Source organism: Capricornis sumatraensis, chromosome 5, assembly GCF_032405125.1.
Source record: "Capricornis sumatraensis isolate serow.1 chromosome 5, serow.2, whole genome shotgun sequence".
Lineage (NCBI taxonomy): Eukaryota > Metazoa > Chordata > Mammalia > Artiodactyla > Bovidae > Capricornis > Capricornis sumatraensis.
The window spans coordinates 73,108,097-73,134,173 of NC_091073.1; the positions used below are offsets into that span (position 1 = coordinate 73,108,097).

Consider the following 26,077-nt stretch of genomic DNA (forward strand, 5'->3'; position numbering starts at 1 on the left):
TAGCTTATCCCTTCTCCAGGGGATCTTCCCAACCCAGGGATCGAACCCAGGTCTCCCACACTGCAGACAGATTTTTTACCAGCTGAGCTACCAGGGAAGCCCCACAACTGCAGGGGTAGATGAGAAATTCCCTCTTGAAGTCAGTGGGGGTTCCAAATGCTATCATTTTATAGGATGAAGAATATGGGATAGACTGGCCCAAGGTGTGTCTCACCCTCTCTCCAGGGGAAAAGAAAGTTTGGTCTCAGATCTTACTGAAGTAAAACTCCTTACTAAAGGCATTGTGAGTGGACTTTTCATTCCCAACAAGGAAAAAAATTAGACTTACTCTGTGGATAAATTTGATTACACAGTAAGAAAAGTTACTGGATCAGATAACTTCATGAAGACTCTCCCAGGCAACTGAAGGGGAGGTTTAAGTAAAAATCATAATGAAGGTCCCTTCACAGCAAGGAACTTCAGAGCTTTCATTCCAACAAGTTGTTGCGATCTCATTATTCAGGAAGTTTGTGTATAGTTCGGAATTGAATTTGAGCCACATCCTGCATCGCATCAAAGCCGTGGAGTGCTGTGTCTTGGGCTCACATTTTTCTGCAAATAGTGTACCTGGCTCTGAGCTGGAGGGCATCTTTCAAAGGGCTGACGTCTTTGCATCAAACCATCACGTGAATGAAGAAATGTACTTTTCTATTACAAAAGGCAGATCTTCATTCTTAAGCAAAATATTTGTTGTCCAAATGCTTATGTACAAGGGTAAGAGGAGAAATAAATTATTAAACCTGAAGAGGGTATAAGAACTCTGTTCCTCAGTGACTGGAGATTCCTCTTCGTCCTGCCATCTGGATGGTAGGCATCCTCCACCGCCAGTTTCTCTTCTCAACCCTTGTGCTTCCCTGCCTCCCTGCAGGCTCTCCTGCCTTCCTGGGTGGGTGACTCCTACGTCTAGGCTGCTTACCTGTTTGTTTACCTCCTTGGATGTCCTGCCACCATTTCAAACCCAGCATGTGCAGAACTGAACTTTTATCAGCTACTTCAGCACTGTCCTACCGAAGTTTCTGTGATGATGGAAACGTTCTCTTTCCGTGCTATTCTATTTACATTGAAGTTAACTAAAATCAAATCAGGAATTCAGTTTCTGAGTCACACAAGCCAGATTTAAAGTGAGCAGTAGCCTCATAGGGTTAATGGCTGTTGGGTCGGGCATCACAGATCTTGAGCATTTTTATTTATATCTTCTCTTAAGCAGTTTATTAGCTGTGGGTCCTTGGGAAAACTACCTGATGTCGTTGTTGTCCAGTCGCTAAGTTGTGTCTGACTCTCTGTGACCCCATGGACTGCATGCAGCACCCCAGACTTCCCTGTCCTTCACCATCTCCTGGAGCCTGCTCAAACTCATGTCCATTGAGTCAGTGATGCCATCCAACCGTCTCATCCTCTCTCAGCCCATTCTCTTCCTGCCTTCAATTTTTCCCAACATCAGCATCTTTTTAATGATTTGGCTCTGTTGTCTCTGAAGCTCAATTTTGTCACCTTAAAACGGGACGACTAATAATCCCTGAACAGGTGGTTGTGAGGATTCAATAAGTAGTATCATTGTGTTGGACAGAATGTTCATTCGGGTTTCCATTACTTCGTATGGAAAAACTCAAACGATTTTTTTGGCCAACCCAATAATTACAAGGCGACTTCCCTGGTGGCTCAAGATGGTAAAGTGTCTGTCTACAATGAGGGAGACCTGGGTTCGATCCCTGGGTCGGGAAGTTCCCTGGAGAAGAAAAAGGCAACCCACTCCAGTACTCTTGCCTAGAAAATCCCATGGATGGAGGAGCCTGGTGTCCATGGGGTTGCAAAGAGTCAGACACGACTGAGCAGTCAACTTCACTAGCATAGTTTACTGAAAAAGGCTTTTTTTCCCTATTGTAAATCCTTTTCTCTTCTGCAGTATCAGTGTCCAATATCCATCTGCAGCTGAGATGATGTGAACTCACCAGAGCCATTATGGCTCAGTTCACACGTTGTGGGAAACACCAAAAGTGCTGTGGGTTTAAGCTGTGGACCTTTGGGTTTCAGTTATTGGAAAAGTTCTGGGCAATACTCTGAAAGCAGGTTAATACAGGAGTGCTCTGCAGGGTCTCTTAGTAACGAGATTCTCCTAGGTTGCTGAAAAGTGTTTTAGTTAGGACATTAGACTTGTTCTCCTACGTTAGTGGCTAGCATCTGCAGAAACGTGGAGAGAGATTCTGGTTCACTGTGGTAAATCCTGGAGGGGTAGGGGTGGGAGCAGTTCAGTTTGTGAGTGTGAACCTGATGAAGAGGCTCCCTGGGCATCAGAAATGGCCGGGGCGTTGGGAGCAGAGGTGTCCAGCGCCTTCCGGAGAGCAAGGCCTCAGTGCCCCCACAGGAAGCCCTCTGCCATGGAGCAGGCCTGCACACTCATCAAGCAAGGAGTTTAAAAGGGGGGCTGCATGGTTTATATCCTGGCTGCAATCCATTAAAGCTTTAATTACACTAATTAGGGATTTGGAATAATCAGGTTGGCCAGCCTGAAATGAGGACCTGTGCTCTCTGTGAAGAAAAGCTTTGCTAAATAAACCAGCAGGATAAACAGGATTGTGGGGTGCATGTATTTCTGGGAACCAGCTGATGCTATGGATTAGTGCATGCTTTTGGCATGCAAATAAAGACTGCTCATTATAAATCCACAGAAGGTCTGGAATCCCCTCCAAGAAACACTTCATTACCAGTTAAATACAGTGACATTCTTGAAAATTTTAAACACACACCCCCCCACACACACCCTGTATTTTTTTCCCCCAAGTAATCTGTAGAGTGCATGTTTGGGATGGAACATGTGAGAGAAAAGTGATTAGGTAATCTTGTAAATACAAATTAATTTTGAAACAATATGATGACTAGTAATTTTGTATTATTCCCTTTCCTCCCTCCCAAATTTAAAGGACACCAGAAGTACCATTATGATGTTCAAAGCACCGCACCATTCAGCACTATGATAGGTCCCCTATAGCCGAGAGTTGGGAGCCATTGGCTCAGATCTTGCATATTAATAAAGCTTTGGTGTGTCATTCAACATATATATATGTATACATGTGTATGTAATAGTGTATATTATATATACTGTGTATAATAGTGCTCAACTTCACAAGCATTATAGTTTAGCTGTGTCTGTGTCAGAGATGGCAGTCACAAACCATCTAACTCATTTTGAATCTTCATTAGATATTGCCCAGGGACCATGTTGAAAGTTTTTTGTTTCTTTCTCTTCCATTCTGCTTTATTCTTCTTCCAGTTATTTTATCTGTATATATTTTTCAAGTGATTGCATGAACATGAATAAGATACGTGAAGGATTATAATCATGGCCTAAAAAGGGAGGGAGGGGAGAAAGTTTAACAAGATGGCGAAATGTTGTAACATGGCAGTTCGTCATACCAATCTCTCTACTTTTTTGTGTTTTTAAATGATCTCTAATGAAAAATTTTTGAATTGTTGTCATCTTCAACCCCCTCATCCTCTTCATCTCCAGCATTTACTCACAGTTTACAGTTTACCAAGTATATTTAGCATTCACAAACTGCTTGGGTTAAATCAAGCAGGAAGAAGAGACATAGACGTTCATATCCCTGTGATGTTTTTAAAATGATTATTCAGTCCTCAAATGTGTGTGTACTTAAGAACCAAATACCTAAATGCATCTGTCGGATACAAATCTCCTAGAAAACAGGGAACACCAAACCCTTTAGTCCAGAAGCAGCTTAACTCAACTCTTGCAGCAAAAGGAAAAAAAATCACTTGGAAAAAAAAAAAATCACCTTCCACAGCCCATGAAACTTGAAGTCTTGTAAGCTTGTGATGTCCTCAGGCATGTACTTGTAAAAGCACAACACTTGTAAAAGCACATGTATAGAGCTGAATTTGCCTCCAAAATAGTTTCATTGCCTAAGTGAATTAATCCATTAAAGGAAACTGATGACTCCACCCTGTTCCTGAACAATGTTGGTCTGACACTCTGAGTGAGTCACATATACACGAAAATAAATTCGAGTGAGCTGTTGGCCCTGTAATTGTATTCACGAATGCATGCAGTCATCTGAATGTGTGGTTAATATCCTTTCCTCACTTAGGGACATCTTTTGTCTTGGATAAAGTCAGCTTTCTGTCTCAGCTATTATGTTTATTGTCTGCCATCATTGCTCCCTGCTTCTCTGAGGATGGGTAACATATGTACCAAATGAGTTTGGATATGCCTCGGCTAGGATCTTAGTGGAAATACCAGTGGATATTGGGGGAAGTATGTAAGTCAGAGATGGCACAGACTTTCAAACTACATATCACCATAATCAGGGCAGAGTGGCAACCTAGGACCTGATGATAAGATTGTGAGGCTGAATCCATAAGCAGCAGAGGGAAAAGCTCTGGGATGGAGTTGCAGTGGCTTTTAGGGGCTGAGTGGCTTCTAAATGGCAGCAGAGGCACGGAACAAGCCACCTTCGACATCAACCCTCACTGTGTGAGATCTCCTCTGACATTGAGTCCCCTTCATCTCAGGTGCTCCTCTTTCTCAACCCGAAGTTTCCATAACCAGAGCCCTCCAGTTCACCCCATCCCCTGGAGCTAGATTCATTCCAAGTCACTTGTCTTAACCAAATGCTGACTGTCACCCAGCCCAGCTGGTCAGAAGAAGTGACCTAAGTGGATGGTCAGAGAACTGCTTTTCTTCAGAGACAGACTTTTCACCCCAGACTTAGATATCTGCCTGAGTCCATCTTAGATAGACTGGACTGCATAGATTACCCCCTACAAATGACCTCTTACCTAGGAATTATCCAATTAGGCGGTGGTTACATTTTTAACATAATTCCTGGGTAAGAGTCAGGGGCAGCCACTCAGTCATTTCCAACTCTTTGTAACCCTATGAATTGTAGCCCGCCAGGCTCCTCTACCCATAGAATTTTCCAGGTAAGAGTACTGGGGTGGGTTGCCCTTTTTCTCCTTCAGAGAATCTTCCCAACCCAGGGATCGAATCCATTGTCTCCTATGTTGCATGCAGACTGAAGGCACCAGGCATTAGGCTTACTTTTGTTGTATAAATGAGAATCCCAAGACAAGCAAGGGTAAATAATTTGCCCTTGCATACCTAAATCAGATTAAGAGTTTGCCCCCAGAAGCCAGACTTTCAACCAGGCTGAGTTCACAGCTGTTAATGATACTGGAACTAATACTCCAGAGACCCTAAATCAATTTTTTTTTCTTTAATTTTTAAACCTCTCTCAGTTTAGGGGGAGAGTTATTCATCATCTCATTAGCAGTTTACATGGAAGCCACCAATAACTCATTTAATTTGCTTCCAGAGGAGGCACAACAAGGAAACTCAAATGCTATTTGTAATTTCGTACCACGAAACCTCATAAAATGCAAATTCTTTGTTTTGTTCATTGGTTTTTACACGGATGTCAAATTAGCAATGAAAACCATGTGTAAGAAATAGCCATAGTCATTTCCAATTCGATGGGAGTAGAAAGGAATGGAAAGGATGGTAGAGAGTTGCCAAGAGAGGGATATTCCAGTTGGCCATTGAACCAAAGATTTGTGGGCGTCATTTTCAGAAGTGGTTTTTATTCTTGGCATTGCCGATGAAAGAGACCATGGTTTACTCTATTCAGGCTAAAGTAAATCAAAATTAATTGCTTCACTGATAATTTATGCTGACCTGTGACTTTAGGTCATGACTGCTGGAACCTGAACCAGAGCTTTCATTAAGGAATAATAGATTAACTATATTATTCTTTAGTTGTGAGAAAATACCCAGTATTTATTGGGCATATAAAAAGTAGTAGTATTCAGGGATGAGATTTTGTTCATTATTGCAGTTATTCAGCCTCGGTGCATGAATTTCATTTGAGTGCTAAAATTCCAGGAAAGAGATTCTTGGTTTAAAATAATAATAATAATAATTCCTAAGTAGTATTCAGAGACAGCTTGCTAGTCTCTGAATGACGCTGTTCATAAGGGTATTTCTGTTGGTCTGCAGTTTCCAAGTTGCCTAGGGTGTATGGGGCCCTGGAGGAGGGGCATCCAGCCTCTCTGTGTCCTTTCTCCCAGCTCTTGGAAAGGAGAAACTCCTGGATTTGGATGCTCTTGCATTTGGTTTCTTTCAGTGTGCCAGCATATTGCATATGATTCCGTCTAAATTTAATGTTAATGGGTCCATTTTAGTCAGCATTCCTTGAAATTGAATTTTAGCAAAGGATATGATAAAAAATAAAGTTGGATATTTTAAATAACTTAGATCTAGAGAATAATTATAAACTGCATATTATAAACAGTGTATTACAGTGTACATATGATGTGATTACAAAATAATAAAACTAAATTTTATATTGTAGCTTCTCTGCATCTCTAAAAAATTTAAGTAAATTTATTCCTCTCTGTCCTATTGTTATCATAATCTCATGATGGTCTTGCTCATGAAAGGATTATTTTATTCCAGGGTTATGTCCTTTCTATATTTTATGTTACTGTGGCCTTTTCTTTTTAATGAGTAGCTAGTAAAGTTAGATGGTAGTTAGATAAGGAATGCCACTTGGCAATAAAAATGGGCAACTGAATGTGAGTTTATTAACTATTTTGAAAGTTTTAGAACATTCAGCCCATACTGTAACTGCCCTTAAAAAAAGAAAAAGAAAATATAGTTGTCAAGAGAGTAGATCAGAGTAAGATCACTTTTATCTTCTTCTTTTCTCTTCTCTTCCCTGTCCCCCAAAATACAGTGAACTCTTATAAATTAGCTGCTCTTATAAATTAGCTGATACAAAATTGACTTTCCCTGGAGTTGATCTATCTTGTGCAACTTAGACCGGAGCTACTCCTCCAAGTCCAGGAACTATATCCTCCTGCATGTGTCAGATATAAACTTAGGAAAGAAGGTGGAGCAGGGTATGTGGGAAGTATCTCACTTAAATCTGTCAGTTTTGGTTTGATACCCAAGAACAAAATCTGATACACTGGCTGGGAACTTCACAAATTATGTCCACAACCCTTGTGAATATCAGATGAAAAATCTCATACACAGATACTCAAAACTCTCATAAGTTAAGTACCAAGCTGATCTGAACAGACAGTGTAGGTTTTTTTGTGGTGCTCAGTTCAGTTCAGTCGCTCAGTCGTGTCCGACTCTTTGCAGCGCCATGAACCACAGCACACCAGGCCTCCCTGTCCATCGCCAATTCCCACAGTTTACCCAAACTCATGTCCATTAAGTCGGTGATGCCATCCAACCATCTCATCCTCTGTCGTCCCCTTTTCCTCCTGCCCTCAATCTTTCCCAGCATCAGGGTCTTTTCCAATGAGTCAGTTCTTCTCATCAGGTGGCCAAAGTATTGGAGTTTCAGCTTCAACCAGTCCTTCCAGTGAACACCCAGGACTGATCTCCTTTAGGATGGACTGGTTGGATCTCCTTTGTGGTGCTACTTTTAGTTTTATTATTTTGCACTAAATTTTTAATAGCAGCATATTAAAAGAAGCTCTGAGTTTTGGTGACACTGCAAAAAATTTTATGAAGCTTCAGAATCCACCCCATAGGCCTCCTATGGTGAAGACAGAAATAGCTCTGAGATGAGAAATGAATATACGATTGTTTGAAACATTACTAGGGACTCTCTGAAGTTAGTGTTCTTTGGGAGTCCACATTGTTTTTTGTCTTTGAAAAGAAGAACATTTATTATTTATTAATTTCCCCCAATCGCCAGTAAGAGTCCTTTTCTTAAAATCAAGGGTCACAGACAAGCAGTCACTCCACTTGCTGCCAGCAGGTCATGTTTCACTTGCCAGCTGTTCTAACGAAACACCCCTCAACCTCACTGAGGCTTGAAGTTGCTAAAATGAGAGGAGCTGCCCCATGAATTTATTAGCAGATGTGTGTTCGGAAACTCATCATTACTTTGAGACCTAGAACAACCACACATGATCACATGCTGAAATGTACCCATTATTCCCATAGCCTCTATTTGAATGCTTTACAGATCATTCAGGGCTTCCCTGGTGGCTCAGATGGTAAAGAATCTGCCTGCAATACAGGAGACCTGGGTTCAATTCCTGAGTTGGGAAGATCCCCTGGAGAGGGCAATGGCAACCCACTCCAGTATTCTTGCCTGGAGAATCCCATGGACGGAGGAGCCTGGCAGAATTCAGTCCCTGGGGTCACCAACGACTGAGCAACTCAGCACAAGCATGGATCATTCTGCTTCCTAACTGGCTTTCTGTCCATCCTTGTCCTGAATTTTGCATCGTAGTTGTTAGAGAAAAGGAAAATCCCTTAGTTCTCTTCACTGGGAAGATTGATTGTTGTCTCTGTCAGGTCAGAGATCCCATTGTCTGGAGCAGTGAGTTAGCAGATTAGAGAGCACTTAGAATCGTGGTCTGTCTGCCAGCTCCTCATGGCTTTCCTCAGAGGCCTTCTTGGTTTCACAAACTTGTTTTCACCAAAAAAATGTTAATGCCCAAAGGGCCACTGAAAAGGTGGAACAAAGCTTTTGAACTTTAAATGACGTAGTTGGATGTTGTGCTTTGTACAGAGGTCTGGTTGTGAACCAAATCTGAGCCTGGTGTAGCTGTATGAATCTCCCAAGTAAAGGGCAGCCTTGCATTGCATAGAAAGATGTCTTTGCATCAAGTAGCAATGTCTCCCATTGCCTGCCCTGCTACAATGGATTCTTCTCAAGAGATTAAGGGGGAGAAGTAAAGAAGAGGAGGCGTGTGGTTTTATAGATGCCCCAGCTTCCAGCATGTTGCCCTTAAAGGAGAGGAGCTTTCTGTTTGTTTTCTGGTTACTGTTACCACCTTTTTCAAATTTACCTATGATGGAAGCAGTCATTTAATCAGTGCATGCAGAATCAGTGAAGGTGGTTCATTGCTTTCAGAATCAGCAGAACTCATGATGGTAGTACGTATCCTATAATACTCAGTAGTTTAGCTCAGAAGTAACTATTAAAATGTCAGTAAATCGCTGATGTTACATTGAGAGACGAAAGATTTGTGAGTTAGGATTTCCTGAACAAGAGTCATTCACATGATGTTTGTCAAACACCAGGCTCTGTTCCAGGTGCTTTACATGTATTAATTCACTTCATCTTTGCATTCTGTAAAGCAGTCCTGAGTATTTTTAGCATTTATGGGTAAGAAAACTGAGGCACAGAGAGATTAGGTAACATGCCCAAGGTCACACAGCCGGAGAACATAGAGGAGAAATTAGCATCTGAACAGTCTCCCTACAAAGCCCACTGCTACACAAATATTTTCTGCTACAGGAATATTTTCACACTGTGGTCTATCACCAGTTAATCTATCACCTGTTAGTCAAGAAATTAATGTGGAGGTCGTGACCAGGATATTTGGTTAAAATGAAATAGAAAAATATCAGAGTGTATCACATATCATAAGGATTATTTCATGAAATTTTTGTTTCAGATGCTTACATAAAATTTCTTTATCTTTTCACCCAAACATGTTTCACAAGTCAAAATTGTTCTAATTTCAGAAAGACAATATGGTACAAATACTGCCTATTAGATAACGCTCCCTACAGGGCCCAGGGCAGCCCCATGTAATCAAACACATTTGTGTTTCCTCAGTGAAGTATATGAATATTCACACTAAATACAATAAATAAAGCATATGAACAGCTTTTATGTAGTTCACATCATGGTTGGTTTCCTCATGAATTTTGCTGTTGAACATTAGAAATTTCCCAGCTTTCAGAGCCCTGGAGATTTCAAAATTATAGATTGTGGACCTAATTATACATATGTGTGTACAGGCTTTCTTATAACAGATTGAGGCCAAAGACAAGTTTGGGAAACACAGCCCGATGCTGCTGCTGAAATCATGGACTGTCGGAGCCGGGAAGGAACCTAGAGGTGATATGTTCCTTTTACCCATAAAACTGAAACTCCTCAGTTTTAACAAGAAGAAAAATCAGGGGCAGAACAAGGGGAGCACTGGGGCTTCTGGAGGCCACCCGCTTCTTCACCCCAGCGCGAGCCCGCTGACACACAGCTTGGGGCGTCTGGACCACACGCCCTTTCCAGCGTCTTATAATAACCATGAAACCACACCGTGCATCTCAGACCTTGGATCCTTTTCAAGTTCTTCTGAGAGAGACTCGAGTTTCGAGTGGTCGCTTCCATCGCTGGGTTCTCCAGAGCCGGTGGAAGCCGAGTGGTTTTGCACCAGTGAGACGCGTGGGCTCAGGTGTTTGGCCCGAGAGTGAGGTGCAGCAGGGGACCTGCCCAGGCTCCAGCCAACTCTGTAAATTTCCTGAGTTTGTGGTTGAAACTGGTCTCCGTGGACCAGCAATTTGACATTTTCCCCCGGTGGTGTTACATTCATGTTTCCACGTTTAACGTGTCAGACTGAATGAACATTGTGGTCTAAGGATTTAAAAGATTTATAATGGAGTCTTGAAAATTTACTTAAGGAATATGTACTTCCCCAAGCAATAACAAATATTACTACAAATGACCATATTAAATTAAAGTAACTTGGGCATTTCTGATTTGTAGGAGAGTTAAAATTAATCTTATGGCAGTTTCAGTTTCAAAATGAAAACATGACTTTGCCTGACCACAGATTTCCAGGCTGTTAGTCAACAGTGAATGAACCCTCAAGTGACTTTTTTTTCCCTTTAAGAAATATCCAGTTCTCTTTATGTGTATAAAAGTAATACCAGAAGGAAAATACCCTGAAAAATCAACTGTAGTTGTATCTGCAAATTTCCAGTGTTCTGATAAATTTTTTTCATAAGCTGAGTAGTAAGTACATGGATTGTCATTTTATTCTTCCTTAAACTGTGCTTTAAAATATGTATAGTCAATTTGTGTGTGTACTACCACATTTTTAAATGTTTTTAAGCACAAGTGACAAATCCATGAAAAATCTTCTGTAAGTGTTCTTTAATGAGAGGTCTTATTTTATACTTTTAAAAAGGAAAAGAAACTTTCCTTATCCATCCTTCATTGCTTCCCTGATTAGCTCCTTTAGTAGGTAAGCAAGGAGCCTGGTTCAAATGCTTTTTCCCCCACATTAAAATAATAATAATAACTGTAGGTATATTGGTAAGTGTTTAACAGTTGACTCTTGGGGTAGGGGGAAAAACCCCAATTTGTAATATTTGCCAATTTCCACGGTGTAAATACTCCATCATGGCCAATGTCAGGCTACCAGCATTACTTCACTGCACAGAGTAGGGAAGTAATGTGCTGTATAGCATCATATAGTAATTCTACCAAACAGATACAACTTTATTAATGTAAATAACCTCAATAGCATAGATAATAGTAAAATGGAAGAAAACAATAAGAACTAATAAATCTTGAGTTATCTTTGTTTTTAATATACTTGTTTTAATTTTAACTTCACATGATTTAATTTTTGATAATAGGTATATTTATCAAATGGCCTAAATCCCTAAAAATTTAATGATCAACTCTCACAAGCCAGCATGAGCCCACACTAGCACACTACTGCTACAAGACCAGAACAGTTCCTGTTGCAAAGCAGAAAGAATTTGGGGAGGTGGGCACAGCCAGCCTTCCCCATATCACAGCCCAGTGAGGCTACAAATCCAAGACCCCAAGAACCTAGGGGCGCAACACAGCAGAACTTGGATGCTGAGAGAATAAAGACCTCCACTCTAATGGTTGCCCCACTTTCAACAAGTAAACCCCTGCATTTTCCCAGGCCCTAAGCTTCAGCTCTTTAACCCCTTTCAGCTTTGAAAACCATGACAATGCAGCAAAAACAAGAAAGCTCAGAGTTCTCTGATGTGTAGGAGGCAGCCTGGCAGAGCAGGAGCTTTTGATTCAGTCCTAAAGCTTGACTTCTCAAATACCGGCTTTGCCATCAGCCAGCAAAGTGACCTTGCACAGGCCCCTTCCCCTCATTTCCCAGTTACCAGGAAAAATGAGGAGGCTAGACAAGGTGATCTGTCTCACCCAGCTTCCTTCCTGCTCTAAACCCCATGTTGGCTGCAGTTACTGAGGGCTTTGGGAAAGATCACCAATCATGTCAGAATCAGTATCCACTGGGAAAAACTCATCACCCTGCAGGGTGGTGTGACTTCCCAAGCCTGAATTCCATCTCCTCTAGGAGTATAGCGGAATGTGTCTAACCCTGATGATGGAACAGTCTGGGCTGTGGTCCTTTAAGGATGTCACAGTGTAGCTGCCCCTGAAGATGGAAAATGCTTGGAGCCAACTTACTTGAGTCCAGTCTAGACCACAGTCACAGACAACCTTTATTCATTCTGCCTCATCAGATCCTTTATTAACTTGTCTCCCCAAGTGGTTTTGGCCATTGGGAATTCACCGATCTTTTGACAAATAGCTGTACTGATGGAACACTGCTTGAAAAGTTCAGGGTTTAAATAAGTCTCCAAAAAATAGGTAAAGTCATGGGTGATAAGTGAAAGAGGAACAGTGCAAAACCACCAGGGAGAAACTGGTGAATTTTATCCAGTTCTACAGGCATTTTTATGCCCCTCCGTGTGTATGTTGTCACCGGGAATAAATTCTGCAGCTGTGTATCTTGGTATAGCGAGGTTGCCCTGATTTATGGGTATAGCTGCAAGTACATAACCACCAATCCAAGGGAGAAGGAGGGAGGGTGGAGGGAGAGAAGGATTGGCAGAAGTGTTTTATGAGTTTCATGTTTAATGCTTTTAACATGGTGCCTCGTTCTCGCTTCTAGAAAGCACTTAGCAGATACAAGCCAAAAATAAATGGCTGTCCGTAGCTGACCAAACCCATGAGGGGGTGAAGGCAAGGGATATGTGTGTGCACATTGTTGTGGTTGTTTATAGCTGTTTTTATATCTGAACTGTAGGAGAGTATTTATTTTACAATAAAAACCATGAGCTATTGATAATTTTTAACCAGAGTAAGAGAAGACACTGCTAAGCCTCTATCTCTCTGAGTCTCTCTCTCTTACAAGACTGTCTTTCTGACACTCTCTCTTCACTCTCTGACCCTGATTCCCAGTCAGCTATGCATGAGGCATGAACCTGGTGCTTTCAGAGCCATAAACATGCAGCGCATCCTCAAGAAACTTGGAGTAAGGTAGACGTCAGCATTATGCAGTTAGCTGTTGCTAAGTTGCTTCAGTAATGTCCGACTCTGTGCGACCCCAGAGACGGCAGCCCACCAGGCTGCTCCATCCCTGGGATTCTCCAGGCAAGAACACTGGAGCGGGTTATGCAGTTAGCAGTTGTGCTTAAATAATAAAAGAAAGCATAGTTCCTTACTTTACAGTCCATATTTTAAGTGTAGAGGTTTATGAGGAGAGGAAAAAGCAGTTTTAAGAGCAGTAGAACCAACTTTATATCTGAAAATAAATGAATACCTGGCTACCGAGTGCAAACAGTTCTGGTTTGCATTGTCATTCCTTTCTCCCTGTTCAGTCAACACCATCTTATAGCACAAAAACATAAGAGCTCAAGACAAAGCATATAGCTTTATTATGGTTTGGTTCAACAAATAAAATCCAGTTTATACGTATAGATTATATTGCAAAGGCCCTTCAGGAAATATGCCATCCATGTTCCAAGTGTAAAAGTAGACATTTTAAGATACTAACACTATTGTAATATTGTTTCATTGTGTGTTTGAGCAACTGGAAACTTTTAACCAGGCATGAGAACTATCTATTGATTTCTAAAATGCCGTAGTGTAATGAAGACAAATATAAAGGAATTCTGTAAGCAGAAGGTAAAATGTGTTGGGTAAAAATACCATGTCTAAGCACAACGGTATTAGTTTATGATGAATTGTATTAAAATAGTCAAAACACAGTTGATGGGAGGGTGGGGTACAGAGGGGACTTGAGAGGTATGGTTATGATCTGGTTTTTAGCATAGGTGGTGGGCGTGAGTGTATGCTTTATTTACCTAAATATTTTCATAAACTCTATTCGCTAGACTTTCCATCCCAATTTTCAAAAAACATAGTCAACATTTGCTATTTAGGGAGGAAATACCATTTCATAAGTGCTTTTGAGTCTCATTATATGAATTCATAAAATGCTAGATTAAACCGGGAGAAAAGAACAAAGCTTGAATATTACTAAGTTAAGAGATGTGTTGAAAGAATATGGCTTTGAAGTTTCCAGAGTGAAACTATCGAAAAAAGTCACCTTTCCCTTTTATGAGTAATAAAATCATGACATAAAAACAGATCTTTCTCAGTGATCTTCCTTGTACTGCGCTTGTTCCCTCTTATTGAATCTTCTTGGGCAGAATTGTTTGGTCATTTGATAAATGTATGCTAAGATGTGCTTGGCAGCATGCTAGTAAAAATTTTAGGGACTTAGGTCCTTTCTTTTCAGCTAGTAGCTGGGGAGACAAGACCTTTAAGCAACCAAGAAAGTGTTAAAAAGCCAGATAACCTGTTTGAGAATCAAGAGTACAAAAAAGAATGCGAGTCCTCACGAAGCCACGTATGTTCAGTGGCACAAACAATAAGCACTACCAAGCTGCAGATGAAGGAAGGCCTCTCTAGTTGACAGTGGTTGGGGAACTTTGAGAGCAGGTGTACTTTCTGAGGATTGAGAGGACCTTCCAGGCAGTCCTGTAGCTGAAGGCACTGTAGTAAGGACAGAGGCTTGGCCCAGGGAGCTTTTGGGAGCTAGAAGATGATTCTGTCGTATAGGAACAGGGCAGCTGTTCTGAGTTTGTGAAGCTGGGACTGACCTGTGAACAAGTCCCTACCCCAGGGGGGAGCATCTGTCGCACTCAGGTTAGCAGTCATAATTCCTCCTGCTCTGTAGATGGGTTTCCACAAATGGTCTCTTCCACTTACAGATTCATGACGGACGCTGCCCGCCGAGAGCAGGAGTCTCTGAAGAAGAAGATCCAGCCAAAGCTCTCGCTGACTTTGTCCAGCTCCGTGTCTCGAGGGAACGTGTCCACGCCACCTCGCCACAGTAGCGGAAGCCTTACTCCCCCAGTGACCCCGCCCATCACCCCCTCCTCTTCATTCCGCAGCAGCACCCCAACTGGTGAGTAGGTTGGCCCTTAAGGGGTGTGTGTGTGCGTGCGTGCATGCGTGCGTGCTGTATTGGGGGCCAGGCACAGATCTTGCTTGAGATCCACCTCTTCTTTGACCTTTTGTTGATTCATTCATCTATTTATTATTAAAGATATAGTTAATAAGTTATCATTTATAATGTGCATGTGATAATGGTTTTATAGACATGCTTTCAAGCCTTTACCGTTTATTACATATAAAGTGATGCAATGTCTTGGGTTTGCTTCAGTCAGTGGAGAAATAGATCAAACAAGATCGATTGTGTTGATTATTGCCATATGTTGATTATTGTTGAAGCTGAGTGATATATACATAGGGGCTTATCATCATACCAGTCTCCCTAGTTTTGCTTGTTTAAAAGCTTTTCTGTGATAGAATGATCAATTTTTAAAACTTAGAATCCCTCTTAGCACCAGGCCTGAGTTACAGTAGTGAACCCAAGGAGACCAGTCATGTTCTTTCTGATGGGCTGAGGCCTAGTAGATGTTGGCATTCTAGGGGGCCAAAAGGAATACTCTTTCTTGTCTTCACCTCCCAAATGGAAGCGATTTGAAAAATAAGACTCAAAGGTAAAAAGTAAAATCAACTTTATTACTGCATAAGGCTAAACTGCAGGATAAAGCTACGATCTGTAACAACTGACTTCTTCCCTGAGTTGAACTTATTCCTGAACGTTCCTCCTAAGCTTGCCTGTGTAGGAGCAGACCAGCGTGTGCCCAGGCACGGAGCTGAGCAGCACAGAACCTTCTCCCAAGTCAGAGATCCACTGGTCAGTGGTAGAAGATGGTAGAAAGAGGCTGGAAAAGTCCCTCCTCTTCTTTTTCCCATCTGAGAACAGAGATTATATTTCCCCTCACTCCTGTATAGACAGGCATTCATCAAAGAAATACACCAATAACTATAACATTGTAACTCAGTGATGGGAGAGAGGTTTGACAGAATCAGGAAAGACTTCCCCAAGAGGGAGAGAAGGAGCATCCAGCCAAGAGGACAGCATTTTTCAAAGGCTCCATGAAGAGGAACCTGGCAGATCCCAGGTTACTGAAGGTCGACCAAGTGGTGGTGAGGTGTTTGTTAGATGAGGCCAAGGAGGTCTGCAGGGCCCGGGGCTCTGAGGATGTTATTAAAGATTCTGGTTCATGCTAAGAGCAGAAAGAAGCCATTCAGAATCATGCCATCACTCCCTCAGTAGTATCCCCCCTTAATGGTGGATGAAAATGTTTATTTTCTCTTAGAGTTTATGTATTTCTCTTTTATCCAGCTCCCATCAAGGGAAGTGGCAGCAGTCCTGTTTCTCAAAGTGTGCTTCAGAATATGACTTTCACAAAATGGAAGTTGAGGAAAAGAGTTCCCTAATAAGTTTGAGAAAGTGTGATGGATTAGACAAAGGTTCAGTTCAGTTCAGTCACTCAGTCGTGTCCGACTCTTTGCGACCCCATGAATTGCAGCACGCCAGGCCTCTCTGTCCATCACCAACTCCCAGAGTTCACTCAGACTCACATCCATCGAGTCAGTGATGCCATCCAGCCGTCTCATCCTCAGTCGTCCCCTTCTCCTCCTGCCCCCAATTCCTCCCAGCATGAGTCTTTTCCGATGAGTCAACTCTTCACATGAGGTGGCCAAAGTACTGGAGTTTCAGCTTTAGCATCATTCCTTCCAAAGAAATCCCAGGGCTGATCTCCTTCAGAATGGACTGGTTGGATCTCCTTGCCGTCCAGAGGGCTCTCAAGAGTCTTCTCCAACACCACAGTTCAAAAGCATCAATTCTTCGGCGCTCAGCCTTCTTCACAGTCCAACTCTCACATCCATACATGACCACAGGAAAAACCATAGCCTTGACTAGACAGACCTTAGTCGACAAAGTAATGTCTCTTCTTTTAAATATGCTATCTAGGTTGGTCAGAACTTTTCTTCCAAGGAGTAAGCGTCTTTTAATTTCATGGCTGCAATCGCCATCTGCAGTGATTTTGGAGCCCCCCAAAAATAAAGTCTGACACTGTTTCCACTGTTTTCCCATCTATTTCCCATGAAGTGATGGGACTGGATGCCATGATCTTCGTTTTCTGAATGTTGAGCTTTAAGCCAACTTTTTCACTCTCCGCTTTCACTTTCATCAAGAGGCTTTTTAGTTCGTCTTCACTTTCTGCCCATAAGGGTGGTGTAAACTGGTTTATTCAATACAGGGCTTTAATATAATACATTATTATTCTCCAAGAGGAGGATTTAGAAAACTTTCAAACTTGTTACTCTGATTATCGGCGCTCTTTTTCTAGGGGCGTCTCGGTGGGCTTATGGTTGAGAGGGTACCCTGTGTTCCATCAGGATTGGGTATTTTGAACACAGAATAGGTGTGGGAGGCAGACAGAGTTCCTACCTGAGCTTTGCCCCTTACAGATCACTGGTAATACCCATTATTTAGGTTTTTGTGTGAGAGTTAAATGTGATTGCACACACACGCATTGAACATTCAGTAAATGTTTGTCCCTGTGGTCCAGTTTTCAACTAGCTGTTTCAGGAATAGAATTGGAGATCATTCTATACAGGAGGAACTGGGTTCATTTGTGTGGGCATTTTTCCCTTCCCTGAGATAGACCACCATGTTTCTCTTACATGTCTTTCTGTGAAGATTTACTTTCCAGGATTTCTGCTAACATTTACTGGTAAGTCTAAGGAATGCCATGAGAATGTAGTGTGATTCTTCGATTCTCTTTTCTGAGCATTTCTATGAATATTTATTCATATGCCATGTGAATTATGGGGACAGTTTTATACTTGGGTATGTTTTATGCCTGACTTAATATGGATTGACTCATGGCCAATACCAGATAACTATGACTACCCCAATTAGTAATGGGAGTTTTAGAACCCCATGAAAATAAAGAAAGTTTAAAAGTGAGAGTTTATTATTTTTCATGTAAGAATGTTTGGAAGAAATGGAATCATTTCCTCTCCTTCAGACATAAAGAAATCTTTCTGACACCTTGTCTATTTTAGCAATTTCCTACTGAGAGAATTAATTTATGTTGTGGTAAAGATGTATCATTTTCAGTCTGTCAAGATCATTGCTAAGTTATTTGCTGCTTGAAGAACATTCCATGTAAACATCAAAAATTAGCAGGGGAAATGGTTTCTTAAACCCCTACCCTGTACAATTTTGATTGTGTACATTTTTCAATGTTTGAAATGTTATTTTACCTGTAGTTAGAGAGATCAGCTTATTTTGCCTGACTAATGTGGTTTCAGTCACTTTCATTGCCAGGTTATAAATAATTTTCCATGTTTCTACCTCCTAAATTCACTCTTCCAAGTTTCATATTCAAGATGCATTCCTGGTGCAGAAGTAATAGTCATCTTGCAGGAAAGTTCATTTATAAAGTATTCTCTAAAATATACCATCTTGACTAGACAGAATCAGATCTCAGTTTCATCATAGAGTTTCAAGTATGTCTTAGGAATTCTTAGAATTAAGATTGATTTTGTGATTTCTAAAACTCTAGAGAAATTTTCTTTTCTCAACTTTTTCATTTCCTATCTTTATTTGCTTTGTATTCTTTTTTAATGTATTTTTTAGTGTTCACTTAAGAAAAGCTTTGAATGGTTTAAATCATGGGTCAACATTGTTTTTTATGAAGGCACGGGGGCCTCTGTGTCAGCTACTCAGCTCTGCCACCATAGCAGTGAAAGCAGCTATAGAGCTGCAAGTGGACAGTCTGAGTTCTATAAAACGGAAAGTTTCTGTGAAACCTTATTTACAGATTTAGTCCATAGGTCATAGTTGCCAGCCCCTGATTTAAATTATAGAGGTAAAGAATTAAAGATATATGTGATTACTATGTATAAAACATATAGTCAACAAGGACCTACTGTGTAGCACAGGGAAGCATACTCAGTGTTTTGTAATAGCCTATACCAAAAAGAATCTGAAAATTAAAAAAGATATATATATATGTGTGTGTGTGTGTGTATCACTGAATCACTTTGCTGGAAAGTGTTGGCTGGATTTCTGGTTATAATAGCACTGCATAGTCTCTCCTGGAAAATACTTGCATATATATTTTGGCCCATCTGGGGGGAAAAATTCAAGTAACACAACATTGTAAATCAGCTATACTTAAATTAAAAACATATATATTAAAAGTGAAGATAAACATGATTGAATTCACTGAAAATAAAATGTTAAAACAGTTCATACCATTCTCCTTTAAAAGTAGTAATAATTACTGAGGAAAGGCAACCTAGATTTTTTACTATGTATGCTTACTATATGCTTTATGTATGATTACTTAATCCTAGCACCAGCCCTACTGAAACAACATTATTAATTCCCATGTACAGATTAATACCTTTTAAAATTTTATTTTAATTGGAAGATAATTGCTTTACAACATTGTAATGTTTTTTGCTATACATCAATATGAGTCGGCCATTGACATACCTGTGTCCCCTCCATCCTGAACCCCCTCCCACCTCTCTGCTCACCCCATCCCTCCAGGTTGTCACAGATCACCTACTTTGGGTGCCATATGTCATATGTCAAACTCCCATTGACTATCTAATTTACATATGGTAATGTTAATACCTTTTTAAAAACTCTTTAGACCTGCAGCCACTTAGCTGCCTCAGTTGCTAACTTGACACTTCTAAACCCAAAACACAAAAAGTCATTAAGTTATTGGAACTGTGGTTTACTCTTATTCACAGTAACCCTCAGTTTTAACCCACTCCACCGTTCAGATAGCAGATCAGAAATTGAAGAACTTAATCGATTTAGTTTACTCAAGGTTTCTTTCAAGGGTGAATTGGAGCTGACTCCAGGCAGTCAGTTGTTAACTATTCAGGCTTGCAGACCAGTTGTTAAAGCTCATCCTGAAATTGGTCATGGTGGGAGTCTTAAACCTCCCTTTGCCTGGGCTCCACTCCGAGACTCTTACTCTGTCGATGGATTGGGCATTGAGAGTTTTCTTGAAGCTCTTGCTAGGTAATTCTAACCTACAGCCAGAGGTGGGAAACCACTGTTTTTAAATGCTGGGTCCCATCTTGCCAGAGCTGTGTGTTTTCTTGCCTAGGTTAGCCTATTTCCAGTTTGCTTGGAGAAAGATTGCTGTAATCTACTTGCTTAGCCTCCAAACGTGAGTCCAGTGGGACTAAACAGATGCTTGCTTATGTCTTAATGGAGAAGCCATGGAAAGAGTTGGCTGAATTTCTGGTTATAATAGCACTGCATAGTCTCTCCTGGAAAATATTTGCATATATATTTTGGCCCACTTGGGGGGAAAAAATTCAAGTATCAAACCAGAGAAAGGTACCCAAGGAAATTAAACCAATTTTTTTGTTTTCCTGTTTCAGCAGCCTATAATGATCATGAAGTAACAAATTATATCTGTTAATCTGTAGTTTAAGTTCCTATCGTGCATTATGTCATTTCGTTTCATATTCCTGTGTCTCCTGCTATTTGGCGTGATAGTAGATCTTTAACATTCCCTTATGGCTTTGGCAATAAGTTACTCAGATTATAGCTTCACAGTTCTCAGGAGCTGCTAATAAACAGCAAAATCATTTTTAAAAGTAAAGTATTAATTTCACCCTCAAGATGGAAATTACTGCCATACAGCTGATAGAGCTGACAGAATTTAGCTCAACATTTAGAAGCTCTGTCTGAATGGAGCTGAGGTGAACTTTCCCCCAATCCCATTATTTTTAGAAAATAAACCTAAACAACCTTACTAAAGGGAGAAAATCTCAAGGAATAAGAGATAACTAAAGTAAGGTCTAAACTCACACAATTCCCGCATCCCCACCCCAAAGAAAAGAATAAAACGGAAGGAAAAATCTCAGCGAGATAAATCCTGTCCTATTTAACAGTGGAAAAGGAGAAAAAAACTAAATATTTTAGCCTGACTGAATTTTGTGACCTACTTCTAATAAATTCCTAAGGCCGGGATTTGGTGTTTCTAATGGATTCTGCCCTAAAGAGATGAATATCTGGACAGTGCCTAAAAAACATTCCCTAAACTCTTCCCATTGAGAAAGTAGCCTTGATTTATATTTCCCTTTTCACATAAATGTGTTTACTTAAGCTGGAGAATGACTTCATGTTGCTCTACTATCTGGCTTACATTATATTCAGGGTCACAACACACCCTTTCCTGGCCTATGACTTGTTTTCTTGTTTGTTTATATACTGCTTTGTTCCAGTCATTGTCCTTTCATCTTCTTTATTGATTGACTTGTAAAACCTTCATCCTGCTTCCTGAGAGTTATGGTCCAGTCTTGTCACTAATTTTGCTTCCTTCCCCACCGTCTTATGCAGCTACTTATTTATAATCTCTTACAACTCAAAGTGTAGGATAGCAGCAACAAGATAGTAATTACAAGTATTTTTCTCAACTACACCACCTGCAAGAGACCTTCCCAAACAAAACATGTTTTTGACTTGAAGAAAGCAAATCAAATCAGTGCCAGTCTATATTAGTAGATTTTATCTTTAGAGTTCACAGAAACTTAATCACCATTTGTTTACCCCACTTTAAAGACAAAAGAAATTGAGGCTCATTTAAATGAAACCTTGCCCAAGTTCAGTCATCCCCAGTTGAGTGGCCACTGTTTTCCAGAGCACCAAGACTGGGCATCTTTTCAGTTCATGTAATTTACTGAGCATCTATTTTGTTATAATCATTGTTCCAAGTACTGGGAGTACAAAAAAGCAGAAGGTGTAGCCCTTATGGATTAGAATTTATGTCTCTTAGTAGAAGCAGGTTATACACATGTGGAGCAAATACGTAATGAACATGACATACACGCAGATGGACCGGTTTATTAGTTAGATAAGATAGAGGTACTCATGGGGCCATTCTTTCCATACTGTTTTAAGGCAGTTATAAGCAATATATTCACATCCACAAAATGTCTTAGAAATTTTAAGTCAGTGTAAATTCCTAAAGAGTTGGAATCAGGTGAGATCAGGGGGAAGTGATTGGCGGCAAACAGTTTTAGAGCATGATCGTTATGGACTGCCGGGGGATTCATAAGCAGACCCAGGTATGTTGATGGGGGCATAGTTATGGAAACCTGGAGTGTTCTGGAGCACCTTCTGAAACTCTGGGAACATAGAGGTAAAGTGATGAGAGCTTTTGGCATCAGAGGGATCTGGATTCAAATTTTATTCTTCAGTTTGAGAGATGGATGATCTTAAACCTTTGCAAGCCTTGGTCTCCTCCTGTATGCACTGGAGACAATGCCTACCTTCCCATGAGGATTAATGAGGTAAAGTTAGGGATGGAAACAGCTACTTACGTTAATACTGTCTCTCCGTAAACCTCTGGTTCAGAAAGGTTCTCCAGGGCTTCAGAAACAAGTGATTTTGGCTGAGCAGTTCCACACTGCGTAGTTACCCAAGAGGAATGGAAGTATATGTCCACAAAAGACAGGTGCAGGGATGTACAGGACAGCGTTATTTGCAGTAGCCCTGAGTATTAGCTGGTCTGTCTCCAAGTACAGGGATAAACAAATTGTGATCTATCTGTACAATGGAATACTATTTAGTGACTTTAAAAAAAAACCATGAATGAGTCTCAAAAACATTATACTGAGTGAAAGGAACCAGACACAAAAGAGTACATTTGAAATTCAAGTAGAGATAGCTGATCTGTAACAGTGGAAATCTGAACAGCAGTTGACTCTAGGAACAGGAAGAAAAAGTTCTCTCCTTCCCGAGAACTTTCTGGACTGATGGATATAGTCCATATCTTGATTGAGATGTTGATTACACAAAGGTGTACATTTATCAAATTCATTGAATTAGGCACTTAAAATCTATGCATTGTATTTACCTCAGTTAAAAAAAAAAAAATTGTTGGCCCAGGCAGAAATGAGGCAAAGGAGCCCACAACTTCCACTCATTCCCTGAAAGAGCAGAGAGCATTTCCTCTACTGTAAACAAGCCATTTAAGAAAAAGGGAGGTACATACATGCAGTAGTTTGAAGAAGAAAATCTCTGGAATTTCCTCTCCATTGAAGAAAGACAGTGAAATCCTTTATTCTCAGCTTTCAAACTCTACAGAAACAATAGTGTGGTCAAGTAAAAACAATTGCTACACTTATTAAATGAAGAAGAACTAATTGCCAGACACTGGGACACAATTTGAATTAGTTGGTGATTAAAAATGTTTCCAATAGAAAATTATAGCATATGGATCTTCCAGATCCAAAATACTTTGCTTTCCATGAGACAGAATTTTACAAGAAAAAAAAATTAAATTTTTAATTTAAATTTACTTTTTAAAAATTAAAAACTAACACTGCCCAGTTTCAGCCCCTGGATATCCTCTGAAACTCTAAATGAACTCCATTTCTGTAATGGGAACCCAGTTAATAACAGCGTATCTTCAGACTTAGAATTTGCAGTAACGGCCATCAATAACTTATCTTCTAGTGACAATATTTTTGAGGCCTGCCATTTTAGCAGTATCATGCTTAACCATTCACATTTAATTATAAACCTGAATTTCATCTCTACTGTAACTGTGTTATTGCTTAATCAAATTCAACAGAAATAATATGTCCACTGTTAAGAATTCCCACAAGAAATCTTGACAGTCTTTACATCATGTTCAGGCATGTTTCACCTGGTGCTAGAAACGTAGTTCACGGTGTGGTTTTGGCCCTCAATCATTGTTGCTCTTTCTGTGTCCCAGTAGGGGTCTCTGCACTGGCCCAAAAATGTCAAGAAATATCAAAAGATAAAGTTATTTTCAAGGGCACACCCCCTACCCCCCAAAAGAATGAAGTCTCTTTAAGCTAGGGTCCAGAGCTCATTCGTATGCCAGCTCCCATCAGTACACACTTTGACTAATTTTCCTCTGGAAGCAAGTACCAGAACCGAAATAGGAGTGCTAAAGAGAGCCACATATTGTAAGCATGGAAAACGGCACAGATTCCACTGAAAGCACAAACAGGCAGACACCCAGTGCTGCCACACACCTCTGCTGCGAGGCTGACAGGGATTTAACACCTGATGAATTCGTAACCCCGCCAAACGTGTGTGTTTCCAAAGAAGCCTTTTCATTTTCCTTCCCATCTAACACAGCATATTAAAATCAGACAAGCCCTTTCATCTTCGTGGGTATCACAGCAGCAAACTGATTTTAATGTCTTTTCCATGTGGGTCTACTTTTAACAATAAAGGGATCCCCAGGCGCACCCAGCTGCACAGCATTAGAGACAGAATCTGCAAAAAAAAAAAAAAAAAAGAGAGAGAGAACGCTTTAAGCTAATTTGTCCTTGCTAAAAAGACTATCCAGGTACAGAATCTCCCTGGATCTGTCTCAGGACTTTGTTCAAAGTCCTTGGAAAAGCACTAAAAGCAAAGTGGCATCTGACAGGAAGGGAGAAACAAGCCGCTGGGACCTGTGTGATACCTGGCAAGGAAAGGATGCTGGCTGTGCACCTTGAGTCTCTTACCACCAAACTCAGATAGTTACTCACTCCTTGGAAAACGGGATGCTGGTGTTAATTTATAGTCATCAAAGCAGCAACAAGTTAGCTTGATCTTATCAGATCAAAGATGTGTTTCATACTCCACTGGGCTGAATTTTCTTTTTAACCTAGCCAACTCAGGCTCTCTTTGGTATGGAAGAATAAAAGATAACAAATCACCCCAAGAAACTAAAGTTGGTTGGGAGACCACTGTATAGGAATTTAAGATCTAATCATGATGTGCTTGCTGTGTTTTCTACCTAGATACCCAATCATTATTATTTTCTACAGGCAGAAAAATAAAAGCAGTGGCCAAGGTGTTCCAGATGCTTACAGACCCCAAAATAGGTCACTCAGGGAAATTGTTTTTCCTCTTGTCAAAATAGTTTTGAGTAAAATAGCTACAGGGCATCTGTCAATGGCCTACCAACCAAGATATATCTTTTTGAAGCCTGTCTCTAGGAGGACTTTTAGTTTTCAAATAGATACATTTTCCAAAATTAAAATATTTTCAAGTAACGAAATAAGTGTAAAGCGGGTTTCTCTTATAGCAAATAGTGGGAATGGTATTTTCCATGTAAGATATTTTGAGCTCTTTCTATGCTGTATAACTGGATCCTAGTGAAAATCCTCGTCACAGTATTTAACTTGAAAGCAGTTCTAAACCTGATAGTCCAGGATTAAACTCCGTGCTTCCACAGAAGGGAGCCCAAGTTCGATACCTGGTCACGAAACTTAGATCCTGCAAGCCGCAGGGCACAGCCAGAAAAAAAACTTTTTAAAATAAAATTTGTAAAATGTTTAAAAAAAAAAAGAGAATAGGGGACTTCCCTGATGGTCCAGTGGTTAAAAATCCACCTTGCAGTGCAAGGACACCGGTTTGATCCCTGTTCCTGGCAGATCCCATGCACTGCGGAACAACTGAGCCCATGGGCCACAACTGCTGAGCCTGCGCCCTGGAGCCCGGGAGCTGCAACCGCGGAAGCTCGTGCACACCTGGGGCTTGTGCTCTGCAGCAGAGTAAGCCACCGCAAGAAGAAGGCTGTGCACCGTGCCTGGAGAGCAGCCTCTGCTCCCTGCAACTAGAGAGACCCGCACACAGCAAGAGACCCACCAAAGCCAAAAGATAAAAAATAAATCCTTTTTTAAAAGGGTAAAAGAAGAAAGAAAACAGTTGCTTAAAGTCTTAAACTCAGGGGTGGAAAGGACCTCGACACGCTTTTCTGTTGGCCATCCTTTTCCAGTTTGTCTGCCAGGCAGAAGTGTACTGTGTTACTCCAAGGCTCCAACAATTACCAGGACCAGTGCCAGGCATTCATTTTAGGATATCACTTTTGAAGCACAGTCATGATCCTATATCTTGAACAGCACCCCACCCCCCCACCAAATGACACCTTTAAATGGCCACTTTCTAATTTAAGAACTTTGCATAAACTTCTAGGCCATTATTGTGTTAACAGTCTCCCTAAAGTTCACCTTGATGAAGTTCATTTTGGCAGAGCATGCCA

General features: G+C 40.7%; 1 protein-coding gene across 1 annotated transcript in view; it reads left to right on the forward strand.

Annotated features, from left to right (window-relative positions):
- Positions 1-26,077, forward strand: part of JAZF1 (JAZF zinc finger 1) — a 332,121-nt gene that overhangs the window by 268,795 nt on the left and 37,249 nt on the right. The window contains exon 3 of the mRNA XM_068973410.1: positions 14,870-15,066. Within this exon, the coding sequence (XP_068829511.1) occupies positions 14,870-15,066 (197 nt within the window). The remainder of the gene's footprint in view (positions 1-14,869; positions 15,067-26,077) is intronic.